A 25,112-nucleotide genomic window follows, 5' to 3' on the forward strand; every position below is an offset into this window, starting at 1 on the left:
TATCTGTTGTGTTAAGGGTAAAGTCCTCGTCTTATGTAATAGGGACAAGGGTTCATTAACACCCATAGCCCAGTGGGCTAGTTTGCCTTTGTTATATTCACTGCTATGTATCCCAGTGGGCTGGCTTGCCCTTACTATATGTACTGCTTTACATTATATTTTGCTTTCCATTATATTCAGCAGTAATGCAAGAAACCTACAGTCCGATATCCTGTAAGACGTTAGCATCAGCCAGTTAGCATAAGGTTTAAGGCCTATGAACTTTGAACAGATAAACATTGCAAAATAAACAGCTCAACAGAAAACCCCAAGTATTTGGGGAGCTGAAAGTAAAGGTTAAGGGGGCTCAGTACATCTGAAATGTGTTTGAGACAGACACTGTTTTGTGCGGTGAGGCTGACCAAGTGGAAGACTCTGATGGAGAGGGTGACCTATGCTGGAAATAGCCAATTTTGCGTTGTAACCAATTGTAAGGAGACCCACCTCATAAAAATTATTAACAATATGGATAAAGCCAAACAAGCCATTACCCAATTAATGAATGAAGGCGATGAGTCTTCAACAATCCTCAAGGTGGATTTTGAAGTAAAAGATTGGATTATTGTCCAAGGCATTGCAATAGAGATTATTTTAATTATTTTAGGTTGCACTCAGTGTAAATTCAATGGGTATAAGAAAAAGTCTAAACAAGTACCAGACATTAATGATGGCAAATATATATATATGGTACCCTTCCTCCACCCCAAGTGGTGGAAAATGGCATTGAAACTGTCCCCACAGATGTTTGACCATCTACATCTGTACCTGCGTGATGGGGTTCATTTACAAAGGGGGGCATGTAGTCTATAGGCTAGCCGGCTTGCTTGCCTATATATCTTTTAGGTTTCTTATTTTCTTATAGGTTTGATTATTTGTTTTATTAATAGATTGAGCTAAGGCAAAGGTAGCATACACGTCTGGGACCTTTCACCCAGACAGCAAAGTTAGTGTACATATATTTGGGACCTTTCACCTAGATAGGTGGTGATGAGCTAATGCATAACGTCCACGTATGGCTGCGACTTTTAACATAGAGAATGTGTTAAAGCAGGTTGGCACAGGGGCTTTTCTAAGTTCATACCCTTTTAAACTTAATAGGTACACCACAACTTGGAACTTGGAAAGAACCGATTAGGACAGAAACAACATATGTGATACCTAACCACAAAAGGGCCATGGTAACAAATTGACATTTATGATACTAAATTAAGATCACTGACGTACTAACCTATAGGAAAAAGACACCCCAGCATTAGTAAGATGAGGAAATACAAATAAGGAAAAGGCGGGAAATCCCCTACTAAATATGCATCAAACATAGCGGTGTCAGAGTAACATATTATAAACGTGGCATCCCAGCCTAGGTGCGGTAGGAGACAGAGATGTAATCCTTGGGAAGTGCCAGAGTGACGGCCACTGGTGATGAAGGGGAAGGTGATGGTGATGAGGAAGATGATGGATAACACTTCAGGTTGTTCTACAAGGGATGGTGTGAGTACAGTATCTGGAAGTGCAGATGTACATTCTGTAGTATCTCTAGCTTACTAAGTTGGGGTGTTTGTGACTGTGCTAAATGTACTAATATGCTGTATTTGTAACTATATAAAAGAGTTCCTATAGTGTGAGTTGTTGCAGCTGTGCACATCGGGGTTCCCAACTATATAACAATTTACATAACACTGGGCCTGATCTTGGGACAAGAACCTGTCAACCCTCAAAGTGATAACTGGGGATTCTTAAGTAATCTATAAAATTAATATACAATCTAAAGATCAGGCAACAGCACCATCGCCTCCTCCTGCTTCTCCCTAGGATGGTGGTGGCTGCTTTCTGTTTCTTTGCTATCTTGTTAAGAAGTTTGGGCATAAAATACTCACCTGGTACCAAGCCAAGCCTCTGTCCTTCTGACAATGTCCTTCAAAACTACATTGACATCGCTTTCCTGAAATGACAGAAAGAGCGCATAGCATGGAAATGGGTCACCTTTAAACCTCATCAAAAATTACATTTCTTTTCCATGGAGAACTTCAATTTTTTGAAAGAAAGAAAGAAAGAAAGAAAACCAAGTGTTTTCAGATGAAAACCAAAACCTTTTGGATATTTGTTTCTTCTATGAACAATCACAATTTTTACACCAAATGGAAAAACAAAAAAAGTTTTGTTGAAAACCCAAACTTCCTTGAAAAACAGTTTTGACAGTACATTTTCAGTGAGCCCTAGTCACCTTTATCCTCCCAGACTCTGCAGTCCTGCACCCCGCATGGCTAAGCCACAGCTAAGTCCATGCCCAAAATATACCTCTACCTCAATATAACGCGGCCTGATATAACATGAATTCAGATATAACGCGGTAAAGCAGTGCTCTGGGTGGGCGGGGCTGCACACTCTGGTGGATCAAAGCAAGTTCGATATAATGCGGTTTCACCTATAACGCGGTAAGATTTTTTGGCTCCCAAGGACAGTGTGATATCGAGGTAGAGGTGTATTTAGCATGTGTCCTGATCCAGCTCCCATTGAAATCAATGGACAAATTCTCACTACACTGGTGTGACAGCACCTCTAGACTTAAAGCTGATTAAGTTCAATGGTGGGGACTGAGCCCGATGCTGTGCAGTTAGATAAGCTGAAGTGGAAAGCCTTGGGTTGGGAAACAAGCAATGAAACCCAAGCAAAGCACCGCGCCAAGGCCTTGTAGGAAGTTACTAGGACTGCTCAAAGTTTTCCTTCAGCATTTTGTTCCAGTAAAAAATTGTAGTTTTGACTAAATGTCAATTACAATTTCAATTTTTTGTGAAGAAACAGCGCGCACAAACCTCAAAAATTTTGCGATTTTGGCCATTTTTTCCAGTTTTTGGCCATTTATGGCTGCAAAAATTTTGGGACTTGGTGAGATCTGAAAAAATGTCAATATCTGGGATTTTGTTTTTGTTGATCATTTTTTGACAGAAATTTAGATTAAATTATTTTTCTTGTTTTTATCTAAAGTCCCAGATTCAATTCTAGTGTCCCCTAGATCACTGTCCCCCAATATTTGCCCCCTTATTTATTTTGTTTTATTTGAAATTTTCCATAGGAAAAACAAAGATTTTATGACCAGCTAGAAAATATGGCTTAGGAAATAAAAATTAATGGGAGGTGGCCCCATTAATGTGCTTGTTTTCTGTTAGCCTTACGTTTATTCTGTGACCCTCTGCTAGGCAATTTATGATCCGCTGGTAGATGCTGCTCAAGAGAAGCTGCAGGGGGACGTGAATGTGAGGAATAGGCTCTCTACAAAAATTCTTCAGGGCAAGCATGTCAATGACTTTCTCTGCCAGAGGAGCGCAGCTCCCGATGAACGTCTGATGGGCTTTTATCATCGCCAGAACCTTCCTGTACAGGTGGGAGATAGAGGTATGTTAATAAAAGTCTGCACTTGGGGAGGTATTTGCTGTGGGCAGACTGATTTATTTTTTTAAACTACACTACCATTATAGTTTTGGCCCAAGGAGCTGGTATCTAAGAGGATGCGACATTCTCTCCTCAATACTGTTGCTTTACAATGACCTGCAAAGGAAAACAAAAATTGGGCTGGCGATGTTTGTGGCCTCTTTAGGCTGGATGGTGATTTGTACTGCTCTGCGCTATAGCCGCTTGAGCACAATGCTGTTTATCTCAGTCACTTGCAAGACAGCATGTTGTATTTTGTATATGTTTACAATGTGATATTTGAACATCTATAAGACTATTCATTATAGACTGGAGTGGTTCTTGGTGAATTCATCAACTTGTGGATTGGTTAAGAATAGCTCTGAGAAACACTGTTTAAAGGTAAAAGTAGACCTGAAAGGAACCTAGTATTAAAAATATAATTAAAAATTAATAAATTCTGAAGTCAGAAGGACCACTGTGATTATCTGTTCTGACCTCCTGTATAACACAGACCACAGGACTTCCTTGAAATGATTCTTTTTTGAATTACAGCAGATCTTTTAGGAAACATCCAGTCTTGATTTATACAGTAAATTGCCACTGGTGGAGAATCCACCACAGCCCTTGATCATTTCTTCCAATGATTAACTTCCCTCACTATTCAAAATTTATGCTATTTCTAATCTGAATTTGTCTAGCTTCAACATCCACCCACTGGATCTTGTTTGGGCTGGTCTACACTACCATGGTAAATCAATCTAACTTATGCAACTTCAGTTATGTGAATAGCGTAATTGAAGTCGAGGCTGTTAGATCCATTTACCACAGGGGCTACATTGCGCTGTGCCAATGGGACAACGTCTTCTGTTGACTTCCTTTATGCTTCCTGGGGAGGTGGAGTACACAAATTGATGGGAGAGTTCTCTTCCATTGATTTAGCATGTCTTCACCAGACTTGCTAAATCGACAGTTGCTGCATCAATTGCAGCAATACCGATCTACCAGCAAGTGTAGACGTACCCTTTGTCTGCTAGACTGAAGAGTTCTCAATTCTCAAATTGCTGTTCCCCGTGCAGATACTTATAGATGGTGATCAAGTCACCTCATAAACTTCTCTTTGTTAAGCGAAATAGATTGAGCTACTGCAATCTCTCACTATAAGGCGTTTACAATCAATCATTCTCCTGGCTCTTTTTTGAACCCTCTTGAATTTCTCAAAATTAGCAAGGTCACACTCCCTGGGCTCAGTAAAAAGGGTTATCTTAATGAAATCCCACTCCAATATTGCCTATAACATTTATCAAATTGGCAAATTTAGTTTACTAGATTTCAGCTTTAAAATCTAAAATCAGCAAATTCATAGCATAGACACTCCTGCCCCATTCACCACAAAACCTTAACAGTGACTTTGTAAACCTTATGACTTCATGACTTTCTCCATGATCAGTTACAGTTATATCAACAGGCCAGCACATCTAACTTGCATGTGGCCCATGTGTCTGTGAAATGATTCTCCCTTAACACTGCTGAACTCACAGGAAAATGAGACTATTCACCAGGGATGTTTATTTTCTCTCTCATTATTCTCTCTGTGTCGATTCATTATTCATCACTTCACCATGAAAAATGCAAATAGAGCTCAGAGTTTAGAACCTGTGTTTGTTTTTTCCTGTTAATCTGAACTCTGCCACCCAGCCTGAACCACGGTGCAGCTACCTCTGCACTATAATGATGAAGGATTTTTAAAAAATCAATTAATTAAATAAATTCACGACAAATATAAATACAGAAGAAACCCATATCATAATCCCTAGCTCTGACATAGCGTTTTTTCATCTGTAGATCTCGAACTGGAAATAAAGTGTAAATGTTTAACTGTGAGAGTAATTAACTGTTAGAACAATTTACCAATGGTCATGATGGATTCTCCATCATTGGCAATTTTAAAATCAAGATTAAAAGGTTTTCAAAATGATGGGCTCTAGTTCAAATAGGAATTAATTCAGGGAAGTCCTGTGGCTTCTATTATACAGGAGTCAGATTAAATGATCACAATGGTCTTTTCTGGCCTTGGGATCTATGAATCAAAGCACTCTGAGGCCACATCCTTATCCCCATGTTACAGATGGAGGAACCGAGGCATGAGGAGGTGAAGTGATTTGCCCAAACTTTCCCAGAAAACCACTGGCATGGCTAGGAATAGAAGCCAGGTCTTCTGGGACTCAGGTCAGTTGCTCTCACCACTAGCCCACACAATCTTCATTGGTACTACTCCATTTGGAGCCAGCAAGCCAAGTGCTTCCAAATCATTCTACCATAAATAATATTACATTTTGTGAGACAAAAGAACTACAATGCTCTTTTACAGAATATTTCTCTTTTAGACTCACGTTTGCTTCTCTTCATCCTGTCTCAGCTGAGCGAAAGGCAGCGACCTCGTGTCTTGTGAAGTTAAAGGGTCCTCTGCCTTTTCAGATGGGTCCCTTTGAACTGCATACAGCAAAGGAAGCAGCCAGAACCAACATGTGCTCTTAGAGTCTTTGGCACTTTGGATGCAAACATGCTTCAGAGCTAAAACACAATTCCTGCAATGACAGGGATGCAAAATGTTAAACAAACAGAAAATTCCTCATAATCAGACAAACCGTATCCACAGCTATGTCAGTGCAGCTCTTGATGAGTTTGAGCTTCCACTGCAAGCAGGATCGATGGCTGGACAGCAGGGTGAAGACACTGCATGGTGCCGTACACATAGGGCCAAGGTCATTTTCAGTGCTGCATGAAAAGTATTTTTTTTGTTCCAAAATATTGCGGGGAGGTGGAGGTGGGGAACCTTTGGTTCAGATTGAACCAAATCATAAAATTCCCCTAAAATTCAACAAATCCAAAAAGTCCATTTTGGGTCAAAGGAAACCTGGCGCTCAATCTAAAACTGTTGTTTCCAGGCATTTTAAAGGCCTACTCACAAAACAGCCAGAGAAGGACGTGCTGCTTCTTTCATAACCTTTAGTCCAGTGGTGAGGGCACTCAGCTGTGAGGTAGGAGACCCACATTTGAAACCCCATTCTGGAACGGGGATACTGCTCCCTGGTGAGAGTCCTAACTGCTAGGCTATTCTGTGATGGCTCTTTCTGGTAGAAGCTTTTTATTAAATACTTGACTAGTCACTGGGCCAGATAAAGAGCACAAGAAAGAATGACTCTATAGTCTGGTGGTTAAGGCACTCGCGTAAGATGTGGGAAAGCTAAAATCAAGTCCACCTGTTCCAATATTTCTTGTTATAACAAAGACTTAGCAAGAGATTACTTTCCTCAAGGGTGAACCTTTGAAACCAGTTTGCTTTGAATCAACACTGGCACTTGTAATGCCATTTGAAATCAAAATGTTAACTCAAAGAAAATTTTGTTTCAACTCAACTTTTTTAAATGAAAAATGTCACCTCAAACTGTTAAAACATTTTATTTCAATCAGAAAATATCAGTGTTTCCCATTCTGACATTTCCCAATAGAAAATGTTCAGAACTTTTCATTGCATGAACATTTTCATGATGTTGACTTTTTGTCCTGCTTTGTAAATTCTGTTTTCTGATACTAAGATTGCGGTAGCTTGAGAGCTAGCAGATGTTCCACCTCTCACATCTGTATATCCATCTTCCGGGGATTCAATGGGCATTCTACAAACCACAGGTTCAAGAGTCCAGCACCTAAGACCATCACAGAAAACTGAGGTTTGGGATCTTTTGTGTCAATCACCTTCATGCAGATGGGGCAGCTCTGCCAGAGCTCTTACCCATCTGGAGGTAGTCAACTCATAGGCGCCAACTCCGGAGATGCTCCAGTGATGATGTTGTCAACAGCAGTCAACTCATAGGCACCAACTCCAGGGGTGCTCCAGTGATGGTGCACCCATGGAAAAAAAAGGGGGCCTGGCAACCACCGGCAGCTAAGCTCCCCCCATCGACCCTACTCCCACCCACCTGTGGTCCCCGCCAATCAATTCCTCCTCCTCCCTCCCAATGCATTCTGAACAGCTGTTCAGGAGGGGGAGGAGCAGGGAGGATGTGTGCTCTGGAGAGAGGCAGAAAGCAGGGCCGGCTCTACTGTTTTTGCTGCCCCAAGCAGCATGCCGAATTGCCGCCACAGACGGCAGGGACAGTCCGTGTGGCATGTAGGGCGGCACGCACATTTCTGCAGCAGCGGCAATTTGGCAGCAACTTCTGTCTTCAGCTGAAAGACAGAAGCTGCCACCAAATTGCCGCCGCCGCAGAAACATGCATGCCGCCCTAACCGCACAAGGCTTGCCCTCGCCATCTGTGGCCGCAATTCGGCGAGCTGCTTGGGGAGGCAAAAACACACAGACTGTTGCCTCTTGCAGATTGCCGCCCTAAGCACCTGCTTGGAAAGCTTGTGCCTGGAGCCGGCCCTGGCAGAAAGAGGTGGGGCCTTGGGGGAAGGGGTGGAGTGGGGGCAGGGCCGGAGGTGGAGTGGGGTGGGAAGAGGCGGGGCAGGATGGGGGATGGGAGAAGGGGTGGAATTGGGGCAGGGTCTGGGGCTGAGTGGGGTTTGAGCACCCCCAGGGAAAATTAGAAGTCAACGCCTATGAGCCCGCTTGAGACCTGTTCCTTGGAAGCAGGAATCCTCTGCTCCCATTGACTTTAAGGCTGTCAGATCTGTTAGCTAGCCTATGTTTCCATCTGCCTAGCATTAGGAGAGGGCTAGGACTCTCATTACCTGCCAAACAGCAGCCCCTAAATTTGATCATGCAGGCTGGGATCACAGTTTCTATGTGCTACTGCAGTATAAATAATACATTATAGTAATTGTCACCCATGGGTTAACCTTGAAGAGGGTTATCCCATGCTGAGCCTCTATTATATATAATGAAAACCCATAAATAATTAAGTCTCCTACTTTTTGATCTGTGTGCTCTGCAAACATGTCAGTTCACAGCATTTAAAGGGAAGTGAATGTGTTACCTTTAAAACCACAGGCAGAGTTCAAGCAAATAAATTTACATATATAGGGACCGAGATAGATAGTACCTTTTTCTTGGTTCTTTCAGGTTCGTGAATTTGCCTTCCTGCAAGTCAACATTTTGGGCAATTTGTTCAATCTTGCTCATGGCCTCTGCACGTATATGGACACTGTGGTGATATACTGTGCATAATGCAAAGAGGAGAAAATCCATCGCTGAAATGGTAGGAGGCTGAAATCTGGGGTTTCCGAGTATATTTTCAATGAATTTGCAGATGTAATCACACACCTAGACAAACACAGTAATAATATTGTACATTTTACTGGAAATGTCAGACGTCTGAAATGAAAGCTCTTCCAGCTTCATCTCAGCTGCACTGGCCAGTGGATGGGGATGGGTGATGGAGGAGGTATTTGCCATTACTCACAGAGTGGAAAGGTAGCCTTGAGGCTGAAAGCACTACCCTGGCATTCAGGAGACTCATATTCCATTCCTCCTCTGACGGGTTGGATCACAGAAACCCCCTTGGGAGCTGCCAACTGATGTGTCAAGACTACTTCTGCCCCTGCTTTCCCTGCCAGCTCGGGACCCCAGCAGTCTGTATTACTGAGCCAGACACTCCTGTCTGCTCCAACACAGACCCAGGGTCTGATCCAGGTGCCCCAAAGCCTTAGGTTTACCTGAAAGCAAGTTAAGAAGTGTGCCTGTGCTTGACACTCAGAGGCCCAACTCCCATTGGGGTCCAAACTCTAAATAAATCCATTTTACCCTGTATAAAGTTTATACATGGTAAACTCATAAATTGTTCGCCCTCTACAACACTGATAGAGAGCTACGCACAGCTGTTTGCACACACACTCACATCCAGGTATTAATACATACTCTGGATTAATTAATAAGTAAAAAGTGATTTTATTAAATACAGAAAGTTGGATTTAAGTGGTTCCAAAGTAGTAACAGACAGAACAAAGTAAGTCACCAAGCAAAATAAAATAAAACGTGCAAATCTATGTCTAGTACAGTAATACAACTGAATACAGATAATCTCACCCTTAGAGATGCTTCAATAAGTTTCTTTCTCAGACTGGACACCTTCCTAGTCTGGGCACAATCCTTTCCCCTGGCATAGTTCTTGTTCCAGCTCAGGTGGTAACTAGGGGATTCCTCATGATGGCTTCCCCTTTGTTCTGCTCCACCCACTTATATATCTTTTGCATAAGACAGGAATCCTTTGTCCCTCTGGGTTCCCACCCCTCTTCCTCAATGGAAAAACACCAGGTTAAAGATGGATTCCAGTTCAGGTGACATGATCACATGTCACTTTAAGACCCCAAGCCTTCATTCCTCCCAGCCTGACTCACAGGAAGGCCTGCCTGCAAACAGAGCCATCCACAGTCAATTGTCCTGGTTGATGGGAGCCGTCAAGATACCAAGCCACCATTAATGGCCCACACTTTGCATAACTACAATAGGCCTTAAGAGTTATATTTCATATTTCTAGTTTCAGATACAAGAATGATATATTTATACAAATAGGATGACCACAGTAGATTATAAGCTTTGTAATGATACATGACAAGAGACCTTTTGCATGAAGCATATTCCAGTTACATTATATTCAAGCTCATTAGCATATTTTCATAAAATCATATAGAATGCAACATCACACCTCCCTTTGCCACGGACTCCCCATGTGATCTTGGTCATGTCAGTTATTCCCTCAACATTTTCTATTTAGACTGTAACATCTTCATGGCAGGAATTGTTCTTGAATATGTGACTGTGCAGCACCTAGTGCGTCAGGACCCAAACTTGATCATTGTGTGTCTGTGCGACACTTGGTGTGACCAGGCCCCAATCTTGGTCACTGTCTCTCTGTGGAGTGCCTGGTGTAACAGGGCCCCACTTTCAATCGCTGTGTGTGGGTGCAGTGCTCAGCACAATGGAGCTGCCATCTTGATTACTATGGCCTAGTCCACACCAACCGAGGGGTACTATGATAGGCCCCTGCTGGACTGTTTACCCTGGAAAGGGTTTGTGTTGTTTCACGTACAGACTGTGTGACTCGGCCAAAGGGCTGAGTCACTAAAGAGCAGCACAACCTGAGAAAGCTGCAGACACACACCCAACCAGAGAGGTGAGCAGCAACCCATTGCATTGACCTAGCTATTCACTCAGGGGTATGAAAAATCCACACCTCTGAGAGATGAAGCTAAATTGATCTAAGCTTGGTGTTGAAACTGCTAGTTCAACAGAAGAATTCTTCCATGTACCTCCTCTCAGAGGGGTGGATTAACTACAGAGATGAAAAAACATTTCCATCACCATAGGAAGTGTCTATACTATGGCGGCACGGCTGCAGCACAGTAGCTGTGCTGCTGTAGCATCTGTAGTGTAGAAGTAGCCTACACATCTACATAACCACTTCTCACCAAGGTATATGAGTGCCTTTGTTAGAACTGTGCAGAGGATGGAAGTTCTGCTTTGCGAAGGATTTTGAGATTTTGAAATCTGGCTTCATTCTGAATCAGAACAAAACCCAAACATTTCAAAGTTCTCCGCAAGGGGAAACTCTGGAAAAAAATTGTTTTGGGTCAATCAAAACATTTTGTTTTGACAAAATCATTTTGATATATTTTTCTAAATAAATAAGAAATCAAAAATTTCAAAATGAAATTCCAGCTCAATCAACCTGGTTTCGCAAAGTCTTTAGATTTTGATGAACCACAGTTTTGCTGACCTGCTCTAGGCTCCATCTCTCTCATTTACTTAGCTCCAGTTTCCACAGTATCTAGATCATTCTCTTTCTGACTCTTATTTCATTTACAAAAACATTGCATTGATTTGTATCCTGCTGGTTTTCAAGCACAGGATTAACTTTTGCTTGGGTACAGAAGTATATTGTATATTGAACAATACACTACTTTGTATATTGTTTGCAGTGTTGTAGCCAATACGAGACATTACCTCACCTAATTTGTCTCTCTGATATCGTATAGTGTGCGTAGCTAAGACTTGATTGGGTTTTTCATATGGCTTGAAATTCACCTCTGAAGGGCCTAGCAAAAGGTCTGTTTGTAACTAAGGCCTGGTCTATACTGGGGGGTGGGATTGATCTAAATTATACAACTTCAGCTACGTGAATAACGTAGCTGAAGTCAATGTACAAAGGCCTGGTCAACACTGGGGAAAGGGGGCGGAAATCGACCGAAGATACACAACTTCAGCTACGACAACAGTGTAGCTGAAGTCAACATATCTTAGATTGACTGACCTGGCATCCTCACAGCATGGGATCGACTGCTGCAGCTCCCTCGCCAATTCCGCTTCCACCTCTCGCGGCGGTGGAGTACAGGAGTTGATGGCAGAATGATCGGGGATCAATTTATCACGTCTACACTAGATGCAATAAATCGATCCCCGATAGATCGATCACTACCCGCCAATCCAGTAGGTAGTGTAGACATACCCTTAGATCGACTTACCGTGGTGTCTTCACCACGGTGAGTTGACTTCTGCCACTCCCCCGTCGATTCTGCCTGCTCCTCTCGCTGAGCTGGAGTACAGGAGTCGACAGGAGAGTGCTCAGGGGTCAATAAATTGACCCCCACTGGATTGATTGCTGCACTTCGATCCTGTGGGTAGTGTAGACATACCCTTAATTCCACAAAATAGGGCATAAGTGGAATTTAAGAGGTTCACATGCCTCTGCTGGACCTTCTACATGGGTCTGAGGGGTGGGATTTTAGCCTCAAAGCAAGGATGAAAACCTCTTTGGTTTATATGAAGACTACAGTGTACCCTCCCCCTAGTTACAGCATTCAGTGCCTGATCTAAAGTCCATTGAAATCAGTGGGAAGATTCAATGCACTTTGGATCAGGCCCATAATCAGGGAGTAAAGACAGAGATATAAACTGTTCATTAGTTTACAAATAATTTTTAAAAAAATGAGACTGCTAAGAAATTTGTCCTGGGGATGATACCTTTTTTGTAACCTTTCTAGCTAAAAATAAATTCAGTCCCACAAACATCAAAGTTCTCATGCAGCCACAGCCAGAGAATCCCTTTATTTATTGTAACTCCCTTTTCTCTCATCATGACTAGAATTGGCTTGGAAATGGAAATCACTTCCCACAAAAAAAATTGTGCTAAAAAAAAAAAAGAAAATCAATCCCGAACCAGGATGAAAATTCAAAAACACCTAATTGTTCACAGGGAGGGATTTTAAGAAAATTTTCTGTTTCAGAAGACACTACATGGAATTTTTCAGCTTTATGGCTGCCTGCCTGGAAGTGCTCTGTGTGGCTTGAAAACTTCTCTCTCTCTCACCAACAGAAGTTGATCCAATAACAGGTATTATCTAGAGTCTCATCAATTTCACTGAAAATAAGAGTGGAATTGACAAGAGCCTCCCAGTCTGATTGCAGGAGAGATAGAGAGCCCAGTCGGTCAACCTCCCCACCTCTTCCCCACCCCCACCTTCACCCCGTTAAGGGGCTGAGGAGGATGAGTGCCCTGGCCCATCTGCATGTCCAGGCCTAAAGCTAGGGGGAGGCAGGGAGAGTGGGGTTCCTCCACACTGCAAAATAAGAACCCTGCAGCAGTGAGTCTCTGAGCCCAGGTCAACCCCTCACCCCCTGCCCTTGCTGGCTCTCAACCTCTGTCCTCCAGCCCAAGCAGGAGTGTCTACACTGTTATTTTTAGCCCTACAGCATGAGCCCAGATCAGTTGACCCGGGCTCTGAGACTCACTGCCACTGGGTATTTTTCTACAGCGTAGACATATCCAGAGGTCAGGATGTCTTTTTGCCTCAGTCACATGCAGAAATTGAGAAAAACTTTCCCCATGGGCAGCTGGGGACTTTCATGTTGATTTTCCCTATGGAAAATTTCAGTTTTTCAAAAACGGCATCTTCTGTCAGAAAATAGCCCAGAGCAGCTTTAATGCTGATGGCCTTTGACCACCATTGTTGACATCAGATGGAATCCAGAGTCTGAGCTTTCGTTTTGGCGGGGGGAAGTGTTTCTAGCCCTCAGGGTCATAAAAAACCCCAAATCCTTCAGTCAAGTGCTGATCCCTCCCCTACCCTTGCACAGCCAGCTGCTCCCCCAAAACATGGCTGCTTAGCCTCCCACTTCCTCCTGTTATCCCCTGCACCTGGTAGCCAGGCAGCCCCCAGACTGCCGGTGTCTGGGAGCTCCATGAACATTCCTAGCTGGGATCTCACATGTCTGGCTGGGAAGCAGGGATGGCCATAGTGGTCAGGCAGGGGAATTCTCTGCCTCTGCTCTTACTGAGCAGGGAAGGAGCAGAGAGTACAGATGATAGGGAGAGAAAGGGATGGGCCCAGTTCTGTCCCTGTTCCCAGACAGCCCCCAGCTGTTCCCCCACCCCAGGACCTACCCACCCCAGGTACCCAGACATCCTCTCCCAGCACAGTGCCATGTCCTGTCCCCACTGCTGCTCGGGGCAGGGAGCACATCTGAGAAAACAGTGATTCTTCTTCATCCATAAGAAAGCCCCCCCCCCCCCCAAATCCTACACAAACCTTGGCAACTGTGAGCCATCTATAGGGTGGGCATGGGGGGAGGGGAGCAAAGATGCACAGTGGGAGTGCAGTGAGTGAAAAAGGCTTGTGGGGGAGGGACAGGGGAGAGGAACTGGGTCAAATTGTGCCAGGTGCTGCACACAGCGCTGTGCAAATAACAGATTTTTCAATTCACTGGCAGGACCAAAACACTGAAGAAAATATTCAATATGAGTTGAACTGAAAACAGATTTTCAGCAGACCAGCAAAAATTATTTTGGGTCCCAATAAACATGTTGTTTGACCCGAAACTGAATGTTTTCTTTGGATTTTGAGTTTCTTTACATTTTATAATTTTTTAAAAAATTGAAATGTTTTGACTTCTGATTTTTTTCCAGCCAAAACAATTTGGTGAAATTAACACAAAAAAGTTTTGGTTGAACAACTTTGCCCAGTCCTAGCCAGGGCCGGCTCCAGGCACCAGCTTATCAAGCAGGTGCTTGGGGCGGCAACTCCAGGGAGGGGCGGCACTTTCACATATTCTGCGGCAATTCGGCAGAGGGTCCCTCACTCCCACTCAGAGCGAAGGACCTCCCGCTGAATTGCCGCAGATCGCGATTGCGGCTTTTTTTTGGCTGCTTGGGGCAGCCAAACCCCTGGAGCCGGCCCTGGTCCTAGCTGTACATACACGTAATGAAAGGCTGTTTTAGAGTAAAAACCCCATTCACTACTTGACAGTGAGCCACAGAGCAGGTATTACAGGGCATTCATTCCGTTACTTGGCCATGGGAGCATTTAAATTGTTTTGGAACAGCTTACCTAGGGATGTGGTGGATTATCCATCCCTGGCAATTTTTAAATCAAGGTTGGACGTTTTTCAAAAAGAGCTCTGCTGTAGTTCAAACAGGAACTAATTCAGGGGAATTCTATGGCATGTGTTATACAGCAGATCAGATGATTACAGAGGTCCCTTAGAATCCATGAGAAATTCCAGACAGCTGGGAAGCAAGGCTGGCTGAGAATGGTTTTAGAGCAAACCAGGGAAAATGTGAAATTTCCAAAGCCTCAGTTGCAGATTGTGGCCATACCACTGACAAAGACAGTTTACATAAATCACTAAATAAAGCCAAAGCTAATCCATAAGCACCGCCACCTCCCCAACCACAAAATGTGTCACAGCTACGTTGCATTCTGGGAATGCTCAGTTATTACTATAGATTCTTTCCAAACACAGCGACAGCATTACAGCCCCTGAAGAAAAAGTTACTCGCGTTGTGCAGTAACGATGGTTCTTCAAGATGTGTCCCTCTAGGAGTGCTCCACTGTAGGTGTGTGTGCGCCTCTGCCCTGTCGATGAGAGAATTTCAACAGCAGGTAGCATTGGTATCTGTGCCAATGGCTGCTGGAGCCAAGGAGCTTGCACCAAGGGAGCTGGAGACGTGGATGTGGTTGTATGATCCATCGGTGCCACATGCACTGGGGTTGGTGCTGGTGCTTATGATCTCATTGACGTAGCCTTCCCCAGGGCAGGTCATCTATGTTTCTGATGCTGCTGCAGTACTGATCTCTCTCTGCCCATGCCCATTGGGTCTTTGGACATTCCGACTGTCTATTGGCTGAGTGCTATGCGTACCCTGGGTACCGACTCTTGGCGACTTTGATGCTGTCAGTACCGACAATACTGACAGGGTCGGAGATCATTTCCAGCTCAATCTGGGCTCGCTACAGGGACTCTCAAGACTTCTTTTTACCGGTCTTTAGTGAGTGGCTCGTCTCCTTGGGATCATCTGCCTTTGACGTAGAAGGTTGTGGTGATAGCTCATGCTAGGACTCCAGGGGTTGAAGAGCTGACACCATGCGCACAAGTTTTAGCCTTAACTCTCTGTCCCCGGACCTGCTTTTTAGCTGCTGGCATCAACCACACTTTTGTGGATTGTGCTTCTCCCCAAGGCAGAGAATACACTGTGAGTGCCCATCCTTTACTGGGATGGATTCTTTGCAGCTAAGATATTTTTTGAAGAGTGGAAAGCCAGGCATACCCTTGTCCAGGGAAGACTCTCCCCACTGGGGCTGGCAGGAGGTGAACCCTTTCTTTCTTTCCTTCTTGGCCAACTAAAAACTAACAAGTACTAAAAGAAAAGTGGCTTCAAAAGAAGCAAACATTTTCAAAACTATCAGGAGGTAACAATCCAATCCGTGAATGGACAGCTCAGCGCCGTCTCTCTAGCCTAGTGCAGTTGAGAAAGAACTGAGGGAGAAATATCCAAGCATGCTTGCTAGCCTCCTGGTGGGCAGGGAACCATGCAAGTGTGGGTGGGATGGACTGCTATTGAAATTCTCCAGTCGATAGCAGAGGGGCACACACACACACCTACTGGAGCACCCACAGGAACAATACTCAACGAAGAATGAACTGTTACAGAACTGACAGAAATGGTGCTGCTCCACACACTGCATCAAGGCTTCAGATGAAGTTTATAGCATGTGGAAAGGTCATAGGTGGTGTGTGAGGGTACGTCTACACTGCACGATTATTTCGAATTAGCTTAAACCGATATTACAAAACAGATCTAATAAAATCGGTTTAGCGCGTCCACAGTGGGATCACGAAATCGATTGTTTGCGTCCATGGTCCAAAGCTACCATCGATTTCAGGAGCGGTGCACTGTGGGTAGCTGTTCCTCAGCCTACCCATAGTTCCCGACTTCCGTGTTTGAAGCACCAGTGCCTGATGGGGCCAGAAAAACAATTGACCGGGTGGTGCGTGGGTACACCTCGACACGCTCCCTTTGTGAAGGCAGCAGACAACCTTGCGCCTTTTCGCGGAGTGGCATTGAGCCAACGCATAGCACAGCAATCTTTACCTTTTTTTTTCCCGTGGTGGTGGGGGGAAGAGAGAGCTGAGATGCTTGTGCCCTTAGACCACGCCCAGACAACTGTGTTTGAACTACAGACATTGGGAGCTCAGCCAAGAATGCAAATAATTTTCAGAGACTGCTGTGGACTGTGGGATAGCTGGAGTCCTCTGACCCCCTCCCTCCCTTCATGATAGCGGGTCCATTTGAGTCTCTGGCTTCCCGTTACGCTTGTCACGCAGCGCTGTGTATCCTGGAGTTTTTATTCAAACGCTTTGGCATTTCGTGTTCTGTAACGGAGCTGGATACAACAGATTATATCTCCCATACAGCGATCAGACCTAGTATCTCCTGCTACGGTCTATGCTGGGACTCTTTTCGATTTCAGACTGCATCGCCAGCCGTGCTGATCAGAGCTCCACGCTGGCAAGCAGGAAATGTAATTCAAAAGTTCGCGGCTTTTCCTGTTACCTGCCCGCTGCATCCAAGTTCAGATTGCTGTCCAGAGCGGTCAGTGCTGCACTTCTGGGATGCTGCCCGGAGCCAATAACGTCGCATTTCCGTCCACACGAACCCTAATCCGAGTTATCGCTATCGAATTTAGCGCTACTCCTCTTGTTTGGGAGGAGTTCCGAAATCGATTTAAGGAGCCGTTTAACTCGATATTAATGACGACGTCATGTGAACGGATACAGCGTTAAATCGGTATATCGGCCATTAAACCGATTTAAAGTCGCAGTGTAGACCTGGCCTGAGTCTTACACGTGAGCTTACACAAGTGCCGGAAGCTCCCTAGACATGGGGGGGCACCGGAACCTGGACTGTGGCCCTGATCCCTGAGGTCCCCCTACCAGCTGCTTGCTCCATTCCACCTCTTCCTCAAGACCTCCTCTCACCAGCTCCTCTCCACCCCCTCAAAAAGCTGAGCCCCATCTTTGAATTACAATTTTTGGTTGCGCCCCTCCCCAACCCAGGCAGGATGGGTGGCCCACTGAGGTGAGTCGGGGGTGGAGGTGGCATGGGACTGGCCCGAGCCACCTAGTGTCACCACTTTTCCCCCTGAACTTTCCTCCGCACTCCCCTAGGGGGGTACATGCCACAGTTTGAAAACCTTTGTACTAAATATAATGCTATTGTCTGCCGTTATAGGATTTTTCATGCATACCCCCCGATGAGAGCTCATGTACCCCATACCCCAGTTTGAAAAGCACTGCTTGAAACAGTCAGTGAGCCCTCTAGTGGTGCTCACTGCGTTCTTTGTTTTAGAAACCCCCAGAAACTACTCAGAGCAGCCATGGTGTATCTGTGTATGGTTAGTAAACATGGTTAGTTGGGACCCAGCTGTGCCTGTCTGGTTTCTTCATATTGTTCATATGTAAAGAGCAAGTGATACAACAGATGGTCTCTGCCTGAAGAGGTATAGGTATTGGGTCATAATTAGGGCTGCAGGTTCATCATGCTGCAGAAAAAGTCACAGATACAGTGATTTCTCGGTTTGTCCATGAACTTCCTGAAGGAAGGCTCTAGGCCTGAGGCTGACAGCAGCATATGACAGAGAGGTGTTAGGGCCAAACCTAAGCAAGTGGTGCTACAACCCCATTGGCCAAGTCACAACGCCCAGAGTGGGGAACCAGGCCCAGCCCCCCAGGACACAGGAGCTGCCACTGCCTGTGCAGGGCAGGCTCGCTCTCCCCAAGCTGAGGTTAGGGTTGTGGTGCTGGAGCAGAGGGCGCTGCTGTGAGTGGTCAATGCCCCCTCATTTGCCAGGGCATTGCTTATCCAAATTCATGGAGCAGACACTAACCCTGTGACTTTTACAAAATGTACCATGACTGCACTGTGATTTCTGATAAACAATGCCATGACACATCTGCAGCCCTTGCCATGATGAATGAGATTTCACCAAATCTAAATCTGGCCTGCCTTTTACAGAGGCCACTTGTAGGATCCAGCATACAAGTATAGACTCTGGAAATCAGGTCCAAAGCTGGTAGAGATGATCCTGGTGGCAGCACAATCCAGCTCCCATTAAAGCAGATGGAAATCCTTCTATTTCAACAGGAGTTAGACTGGGCTGTTAGGATCTCATCCAAAATGCATGGGAAATCAATGGAAAGTCTCTCATAACTCCAATGGGTTTTGGAGCAGGGCACAAGACTGGAGAGGAAAAGAGCAGCAAATATAACGCTTGGTTTTCAGTAATTCTCTGATCATTGTCAATGCACCCCATGTGGAGGTAGAGCTACCTCCAGAGAGGTTCAGTGGGGACCTTTCCAGCTATTGTGGAGTTGCCATGAAGGATGGGCATTGCTCACTTACCTTTAACGCATCAATGTCAGTTTTGAAAGAACTTATTTTTTGCTCTGAATCCCAGATGGTGCTGGTTTTCAAGCACTCCTTGTAACAGTCAAGCTTCCTTTCCACATCACCAAAGTCCTTCCGGTGAGACAGGTCTTGGAGAAGCTCATCTTCCAGGAACTGCAGGATAGACTCTCTAGCAGTCTCTTTGGACTTTCCTATCGATACAGAGCCAGACTGGGACTGACAGATGTCATCAAATTGGGTCCACACTCCTAGTAAGAAACAAACATTTGCAAATCTTCAAATAAATGTTTGTAAACCTTCAGACTTCCAAAGGCAGCAGTTTGCGGGACCAAGTAGTCCACAATCTGTCACAGGGTTAATGGTTTCATTTTCCATTTGACAGTGCTGCTTGTGCCATTCAGTTAATAGATTCCAAGACCGGCCATGCTCTTTGTGTCCATCCAGCCTTGTCTCTTGCCTAACCCAGGCCAGAGAATCTCCCCACAGTGATTCATAGAAATCATAGAAACACAAGACTGGAAGGGACCTCAAGAGGCCATCAAGTCCAGTCCCCTGCACTCCTGGCAGGACCAAGCACCACCTAGACCATCCCTGACAGGTGTCTGTCCAACCTGCTCTTAAAAATCTCCAATAATGGAGGTTCCACAACCTCCCTAGGCAATTTATTCCAGTGCCTAACCACTCTGACAGTTAGGAAATTTTCCCTAATGTCCAACCTAAACCTCCCTTGCTGCAATTTAAGCCAATTGCTTCTTGTCCTATCGGCAGAGGTTAAGGAGAATATTTTTTCTCCCTCCTCCTTGTAACAACCTTCTACACGCTTGAAAACTATTATCATGTCCCCTCTCAGTCTTCTCTTTTCCAGATTAAACAAACCTAGTTGTTTCAATATTCCCTTGAAGGTCATGTTTTTCTAGACCTTTAATCATTTTTGTTGCTCTTCTCTGGACTTTCTGCAATTTGTCCACATCTTTACTGAAATGTGGTGCCCAAAACTGGACACAATACTCCAGCTGAGGCCTAATCAGTGTGGGGTAGAGCGGAAGAATTACTTCTCATGTCTTGTTTTCAACACTCCTGCTAATACAGCCCAGAATGTTGTTTGCTTTTTTTGCAGCAGTGTTACACACCTGACTCATACTTAGCTTGTGATCCATTATGATCCCTAGATCTCTTTCTCTCTGGGAATGGTTTTCCAAGCAGTTATGCACCCACCTTATAGTAGCTCCATCTAGGTTGTATTTCCCTCATTTCTTAATGAGAAGGTCATGCAAGACAGTATCAAAAGCCTTAGTGAAGTCTAGATATACCACATCTACCGCTTCCCCCCATCCACAAGGCTTGTTACCCCATCAAGGAAAACTATCAGGTTGGTTTGACACAATTTGTTCTTGACAAATCCATGCTGACTATTGCTTATCACCTTATTATTGTCTAGATGGTTGCAAATGGATTCCTTAATTATTTGCTCTATTATCTTTCTTGGTACAGAAGTTAAGCTCACTGGTCTGTAATTCCTGCATCTGTCCCAGTAACTACTGGCTGAGCTAGAGTGGAGCTTTCAGAAAGAGATGCCTCATCTCCATTGAGAGACTCCGTGTGAGGGAGAATCCACCCTATCCCTGGGGGAGCTGTTACAGTGGTTCATTTCACTCCCTGGTAAACAGAGGCCCCTTATTTCCAGCCTGAATTTGTCTCCCACCAGCTCCCAGCCATTGGCTCTCACTCTGCCTTTGTTTGTGAGGTCAAACCGCCCTCTCCTCTCAGAAATCTCTTCCTTCCATAGGTGCTCGTAGACCAGGAACATGTCACCTCTTAACCTTCTCTTGAATAAAGAAAATAACATCAAGCTCCTTCAATCTCTCACTCTAAGGCACGTTTTCCCAGACCTCTAATCGTTCTCATAGCTCTTCTCTGAGCCCTCACCAATTGGTCAAAGTCCTTTTGGAAGTCCAGGACAGTGAGGATACCAGCACTGGACTTGAGTCTAGAGGAGATGGCCAGGCCATAGTTCCATCTCCTTCCCATGTCTCAGCTGGCATTATCAGACTAACACAAAGGAGGGAATGCACTGCAGCTCATGAAGGTGTGTAGATTCAAAGATTCCATGGCCAAAGGGGACCACTGTGATCATCTAGTCTAATCTTGTGTATAACACAGGCCAGAGAACTTCCCTGAAATATTCCTAAACCTGTGACTTTTACAGCTTTTAGAAAAAAACCCTTACACAAAGGATTGGGCACATCCCCACATGCACTGGGATGTCTGAGAGGTACGGTAGCTCCCCAAACAAAATATTTACCCAATCACTCCACATTATGGGCTACATTTAAAAGGAACAGTATCATTCATTATTTATTGGGCTGCTCAAAAATGTTTCCACTTTCATTCATTTTCGACGTGAAATTAGCTAGTCAACCACACAAAAACCTGTACTGATAATGTCCTATTTCCTTGATTTTTTTAAATTTTCATTGGAAAACCCAAACCCTGAAAACTGAACATTTATGACTGACACTCCCACATTTTTCAGATTTCAGCAAATATATATATGAAAAATCAAATTTGTCCTTGAAGCAAAAGCCCTATTTTCTAACTAGTTCTAATTATTTATGTTGTAGAAGCACCTGAAAACTTCAGGCATGGACCAGGATCCCACTTATTATAGTCCCCTGCCCCAAAGAGCTCTGTAGTGGGGTGCCTACCTGCTCCAGCCCTGACAAGGTTAAAACCAGCCCGGGGAGAGGGCTGAAGGGCTGGGAGAACAGCCCAGGCTGAGTGGAAAGCAGGTTCAGCAGGGGCCACGCCCCAATCAGGGCCCAGGTGGCCATATAAAGGCTTGAGCCTGGAACTCAAGAAGACAGTCTCTCTCTGCTTGTAGAGAGAGAAGGGCCTGGCTGCTAGGGAGCTGAGGAGGGTAGTGGGAGTGGAGCAGGGCTAGGGGAAAGCTAGAGGAGCTGGGGCGCTCCAGCCTGGAAAACGCCCAGGCTGTGGGCCTAGCTGCGGGCCTAAGACCAGTACCGGGGCTGCAGAGGGGCAGCCCAGCTATAGAGAGAGGCAGTAGGTCCAACCCAATCTTGCTTGTGATAAGTGGCATATACTGCAGTCTGCCCCAGGGAGTGGGGCTAGATAGCAGTAGCCGTACACTGAAGCAAGGTGGGGTTAGTGGGTGGAGGTTCCCCTGGGGGGGAGACCCTGAGACTGAGGGGTTCTGCAAGGGGGGCAGAAACTCGGTGAAAGGGCACCGGGGTCCTGGGAGGGACTCGGGGGCCAGAGTGAGGTAAGGCGGATCACCGGCCTGCAGAGGGCACTCCTGGCTGGAAAGTGAGCTAATTCCCAGAGACAACCAGCAAGAGGCGCCGCAGGGGTGAGTCAACTCTTTACAAGCTCACAGTCATACCCAGGGGTACGTCTACACTTTCAGGGATCGATTTATCGCATTTAGTGTAGACGTGATAAAATCAATCCCCGATAGCTCTGCTGTCAACTCCGGAACTCCACTGCAGTGAGAGGTGGAAGCGGACTCGATAGAGGAGCAGCAGCGGTCGACTCGCCACCGTCCTCACAGCCAGGTAAATCAACCTAAGATACGCCGACTTTAGCTCTGCTATTTGCGTAGCTGAAGTTGCGTATCTTAGGTCGACCCCCCACTCCCTAGTGTAGACCTAGCTCAAGTAACACCCAGCAATGACCATGAAGATTCTGTGCTAGAACACTCACTGCAGACACTGGCAAGCTACCCACGTTTTCCATTTAGTCAGCCTGATTCTCATGCTGCTGTAAATCAGGAGTGACTCCACTGAAGTCAATGACATTACAATCAGACTCACGTGTACTTATACTTAGAGAGTCTGCAAGGCTGCACCTTCTATCATCATTTTCCACAGGGCTAAATGTGATTCTTACCACCTGCTTTGATGGCTGATTCGGGCACATCTAGAACTCGGTGAAACTCAGCCTTTTCATTTTTGTGGGCTGTTATATAAATATGCTCTAATTGAATTGCTCTTGTACCACTGTAGATGTCAATAACCCCATATTTATAATAGATGGGTTGTCTGCTTCGTAGAGCCGAAATAGGAATTGTTGCTTGGCCTACGATAAGGAGCCCACAGTTACTCTCGAACCTAGGAAATTAAAACAAAACAGAAGAGTTGGCTGTTTATTTTAAATCGTAAAGAGTTTATTTTAAATAAAATAAATAGTAAATATATTCTATAATAGTAATGATTTAATTAATATAATTGAGTATTTAATATAATATTAATTTAAATAATATGAAATAAAATAATCTTTTAAATCAAATAAAATATTTGTTTATTTTAAATTAAGAGTTTACTTTAAATCAAAGTCAATAGCAACCCTCCCTTTGCCCTCAGTGGGATCATGATAAAACCCAAATAAGGTCTCAGTTCTGCAGTGAAGTCAGGGCAACAAGACGAGAGTTACCAGCACTCAGAATGTTACTGCAAACTGAAAATCCCAGCTCTCGTTAAAACAAAAAAGTAGATGCTAGCCCTCATGACTGCAGAGAAAAACTTGAAAATGTGACTGAGAGCACAGTAAAGGCTGAGGAACCAGAAGATAAATAGAATGAACCCATGGGATTTATTTTGTAAAAATCTCATGAGTTTTAAGCTAATCTCATGATTTTCGAGGCCTCTCTCTTTATTTATTAGCTGAGAACCTCAGCTTTCTTTTCTTTTTTTAAAGTAAGTTTCTAGCTCTCACAGTTGGTGAGAAAAGCTTGACAATGCTGATGCTAAATGCCCTGGCACCAGGAAGCAAACTCCAAATTTAACATGTTTGTACATCTCATGACTTTTAAGCCAATTTTAAGATTTGGGGAGGAGCCTTGTAGGAACAGCGGTTTTTAAGTGAGTTGGGATATTTGCATAAGCAATGGACCCGAAGTATGTGACAAAAAACGAGATCGTGAGAAAGAAGAGTCATTATATAAAACTTGCGGTTGACCCTTTAAAATGCCATTGTTATCTTATTTGAGGTTTGGGCTGAAGTAATAGAAATAAAACACAGTTAACTGAGTACCAGGTGCAATAAATAATTGGCTACATAAAAAAAACTGCTTCATCTGGCCTTAGCTAAGGTCGGCTAATGGCCAATGACATCACGTTTGATAAAGTGTATAAAAAAGTAAACTCTTGAAGGGCTCATTGCTATCACCTGCCTGATCAATATGGATCTAAGCACCCCTGGGTTTAACCCATTTGTAAGTATCTTGATCAAATGCTTATACATGTTTCGTTACTGTTTGGCTATAGTGCATTTCTTATTATTTAGGCTTTTAAGGCATATTTAGAGGAATCATATAGGTACCATTCGGCATTTGGATTCAGTAAAGGAATTTATGGTTCAGTTAGTATCATGGTAACACCCTGCATAAATAACAATGCCAACAGGCCTGTACTTAGGATTATTTAAAGCTTGGTGATGATGATACTGCAAGATTGAGGCCTAATTCAATCGCCTGGGGGGATAGCTCAGTGGTTTGAGCATTGGACTGCTAAACCCAGGGTTGCGAGCTTAATCCTTGAGGGAGCTTCTCTAGGGCAAAATTAGTACTTGGTCCCGCTAGTGAAGGCAGGGCGCTGGACTCAATGACCTTGCAGGATCCCTTCCAGCTCTATGAGATAGGTGTATCTCCATAGATTAACTTGGCAATGATAAAGACACACACATATATATATAGTGAGCTGATTGTTCTCTCGGTTAAACCACTGTTACTTCATTACTCCAGGAACTTTAATGGGCTTCTTTAGATATGCACCATCACAGGCTGAGAGCCGGGTTTGCATCTGGAATGTTCAGCACTCAGACCATAAGCCTCTACCTTCAGCTGAAGGACTCAGGGGCAGATTCTTACAGGTATTTAAACACCTCGCAATGCAAATTTTCAAAATCCCACTGGGTGCATAGCTGCATCGTTAGGGCCAAATTCTTACAGGTGCCTAAGTTCTG

The 25,112-nt window shown here is 44.5% G+C and overlaps 1 protein-coding gene across 1 annotated transcript in view; it reads right to left on the bottom strand.

Annotated features, from left to right (window-relative positions):
• LOC116825110 (E3 ubiquitin-protein ligase rnf213-alpha-like) overlaps nt 1-25,112 on the bottom strand; it is a 142,277-nt gene that overhangs the window by 108,857 nt on the left and 8,308 nt on the right. The window contains exons 5-10 of the mRNA XM_075065869.1: nt 23,040-23,260; nt 19,128-19,381; nt 8,493-8,713; nt 5,841-6,035; nt 3,213-3,411; nt 1,917-1,981 (exon numbers count right to left, since the gene is read on the bottom strand). Of these exons, the coding sequence (XP_074921970.1) occupies nt 1,917-1,981; nt 3,213-3,411; nt 5,841-6,035; nt 8,493-8,713; nt 19,128-19,381; nt 23,040-23,260 (1,155 nt within the window). The remainder of the gene's footprint in view (nt 1-1,916; nt 1,982-3,212; nt 3,412-5,840; nt 6,036-8,492; nt 8,714-19,127; nt 19,382-23,039; nt 23,261-25,112) is intronic.

This window comes from Chelonoidis abingdonii, chromosome 4 (assembly GCF_003597395.2).
Source record: "Chelonoidis abingdonii isolate Lonesome George chromosome 4, CheloAbing_2.0, whole genome shotgun sequence".
NCBI lineage: Eukaryota > Metazoa > Chordata > Testudines > Testudinidae > Chelonoidis > Chelonoidis abingdonii.